The 3,448-nt window shown below is 38.2% G+C and overlaps 1 protein-coding gene across 1 annotated transcript; it reads left to right on the forward strand.

Annotated features, from left to right (window-relative positions):
- Window positions 1-1,036: 1,036 nt before the first annotated feature.
- Window positions 1,037-3,448, forward strand: LOC136832573 (leukocyte receptor cluster member 9-like). The gene has a single exon (XM_067093642.1). It carries the CDS (start codon window positions 1,455-1,457, stop codon window positions 2,787-2,789), a length of 1,335 nt encoding a protein of 444 aa, XP_066949743.1. The 5' UTR covers window positions 1,037-1,454; the 3' UTR covers window positions 2,790-3,448.

Raw genomic sequence — 3,448 nt, forward strand, 5'->3', positions numbered from 1 at the left:
AAGGCTTGTGTTGATTAGACACCACTAAGGAAAATAAACACAAGGGAAGCTTGAGGCTTCAAACCTTTGGAGGAAACGTGTCTTGGTATCAAAGAAAGGATTAATCTGAGAAATGAAGCTCTATATGATACACAAGAGTTACAGAATTTTAGCTAAACAGTCTGGGATATTATTTTTTTCTTTTTTTTTTTGACGAAAGCTACCCCTCAGATTTACAAAAGATACCCTTTTGACTCAGATGTAACTGGATAAAGAGTTACCCTCCTTTAATTCATCTGGTGTCTTCTTTTGGCTATGAAGTAAAGTTGAGGCTGCTTAGTAATTTCCTTGAAAGACTGATGTTAATTCTAATACGACACCATAACTGTTCTGGAGTAAAGTAGCAACAATTAGGCAAATGCGCAATATATTTGTTTCCAAGCTTTTCAAACTTTGTTGCGTTTACTCAACTAAAAAATTATAGTTGAAAGAGTTGGTCCTACTGCAAATCAGTAAAAAAATAAAGTAATGGGTTATCTACTGAAACACGAGTTTGTTCCATACAAAACAAACAGTAAGAAATACATCATGTTTTGAGATTACTGTAACAATCGATTTACCATGAAGCGCAAGGAAGTCTGGACGTAGTATGACAGCCAAGAAATATAGGACTTATAATTTTGTTGTCTTTTGGGAAACATCGATTCGAAATGGACATGTTATGTGAGCAAAGTAAATTCTTTAATTCTCTTATTTTGTAGTCTAAAAGAATTACCGGTAACCTGTTTTGTTTTGAATATGTTTAGTATAACAAGCTGTATACTCACTCCTTCTTTAATTCTTGTTATTTATAGCGATTCGGGGAAATACCTGTATAATTTTGGCTGTGCTCAGAACATATAAAAGTAATATTGAATTAATGTTCCTTAATGTGTTCGAGTTTCATCCTAATTATGTGCAAATACTTGAAAATGTGATTTTTTAAAATAAACACGTGATCCTAAAGATTTATTTCAAGATTTATTTCACACCTACAGATTTCTACAGATTTTTTTACAGAAAATTTTCATATTTAAAAAAAAATTATCTGGCAACACTGGTTTAAGGGTATTAATGTCAACAACGTGAGCGATATCGGAAGAGAATGGTGTTGCACCACCTTACGAGAGCGTAAACTTGTGACGGGATAATAGCACGAGAATAGAAATCCAGCAGAACAGCAAACACCAACTCATGAGTCGTCAGTCAACTAACATCTTGTGACGCAAACACACATCTACTATGTCTAGAAGGGATTTTTGTGTAGCTAATTTCCCCTCTCCACACACCCCCACTTCCATAGTTTTCTTTTAAAAGTCGTTTCCCTGGCACAAAAAGACCCATTCAAACAAGGTTTCTAGCAGTTTCCAGTGAAAGAAGTCTCCGTAGCCACTCTGAATACTGCTGACGAGACCAGTACTTGCGAATCGCCAGAAATGTCTACACAGCTCACACCCTCTTGCACGTCACTCCAGGAAACCCCAGCTAATTCCATAGGAGAACCTTGTGATTCTACTACGGAACGAACATCCGTTGAGCAGATGGATATGGAGCCTTCCAGCTGCAGTGAGAAATCTGTGTGCACTTTCTACCTGGAAGGAAAGTGTCGTTTTGGGGAGGACTGCTTCAATCTCCATCCAGAAGGCGTTGCAGTGGTGGAGAAGAAAGGCTCTCCGAAGGAAGAAAGGAAGAAGAAAAATGGTAAAAGGAAGAAAACTCACCTTAAGACAGAGAAAAAAGAAGAACACGGGAAAAAGCCTTCTATGAAGACAGCTGGGGACGTTAGAAAGAGAATCCAGTGGGATTCCGATCTCAGGAAGGAGTATTTCGTTGTGGGCTACCTTGATCGATTCACGGGTGTTGTCGAGAAACCTTTCACTGCATTCACTTGGGAACATTTAGCTGCAGTAGACATTGACCAGTTCTCCATTCCACAACACAGAATCCAGTATTTTAAATACAGAGGGGTTAAAGTCTGGGACAAAAATGAAAGAGTAGACAATGTCTTCGGTAGTACTGGCAGCAACGTCACTATCCAGAATGTTATGCAGGAAGTTGACGAAGAGCTCGAGAGGAAGCGACAGACTTACGACTCTGATGATTCTGATTCAGACGACACATCTGCAGTCAAAGAAGCAGTTCAGGCTCAGAAACAAGAATACGATCGACTCAGAGCTTCGCACTTCCTCTGCATCCGAGTGTATAATGAAGAGTTAAAGAATTTTGCATTGGAAGTTCAGGAGAAGATTATTGAACAAGAACCAGTGCTGAGGAGCTGTGCAATGCCAGCCGAACTCTTGCATGTCACTCTAGCCCTGATTCGCATTGATGGCCCAGAAGGCATGTCAAAACTTGTCGGACTTTTGCAAGATCTACGTCCAAAGCTTCAAGAACTGGTGGCTGAGGAGACTCAGAGCCAGATTCTTGCTAAAGGTCTGTCTACCTTTATTGGAGCGAGAGTCCTTTACTGTAAACTGCAGGTGCCCGAAGCCTTTTCCAGTATTGTGGAGATGCTACACCAGTCTTTGGAGAAAATCGAAGGAGTAGTCATCACAGATCAACGTGACTTTATTCCTCACATGACACTCATGAAAGTGAACCGCGTCATTGCTCGTGAAAGGGGAAGCGAGTACATTAACTCCATCCTCTACAGTGATTACGTAGACAGGGAATTTGGATTCATTCCCATTAATAATATCAACCTTTGTAATACTGGTGACGAGAGAGGACATGACGGCTTTTATCTTACTTGTGAAAAAATCCAATTGTAAATAACTTCTTTTCTGAGCAACGAAAGCACGAACTTCGCGTGATGAATGTGTTGTTGGTGTCACGGTCTAGGCCGTGGTTGATGTCTGGGGTTCTCTTACGATGTTTACATTCTGTGTAAACTTAACTCTCTCTTATCACCTTCGGGGAGAAGTTCTTACACCGGTGTCCTGGTGATTTCAAAGATAAGGGACACATTTGAAGATCTTGATCAATATAAGAATATTGGTAGAGAGAACTTGATGATATTTTAATATTTTTAATACTTTAACGGCAGTAATCACACATGGTGTAAATTTTAAGTTATTATCCCATAAAACAAATGCAAATCCATATATTTGTGAATATGAAGAATATTACCTTGGAATTTTGCTCCTCTGAGATAGGGGAATATTGTTTTTTAATTAATTTAATTTTGTTGGTGAGAATATGTACAGCACCACAAGAATGAAAACTGATGACATAAATATTTTTCTACAAAAGATTAGGCCTAACGTTGGTGTGATATCGTGTTGTCTGCTTGTAATTTTTTCAAGTTCTTTGTTGCTCCTTGTTAAATGACTATGCAGACTTGTTATCTATAATTATTTTTATTATGTACGAAGATTTTACTCTTACCTTCAATGTTTTTTATATATGAAATCAATAAAAAAAATATTTT

This window comes from Macrobrachium rosenbergii, chromosome 50 (genome assembly GCF_040412425.1).
Source record: "Macrobrachium rosenbergii isolate ZJJX-2024 chromosome 50, ASM4041242v1, whole genome shotgun sequence".
Classification (NCBI taxonomy): Eukaryota; Metazoa; Arthropoda; class Malacostraca; order Decapoda; family Palaemonidae; genus Macrobrachium; species Macrobrachium rosenbergii.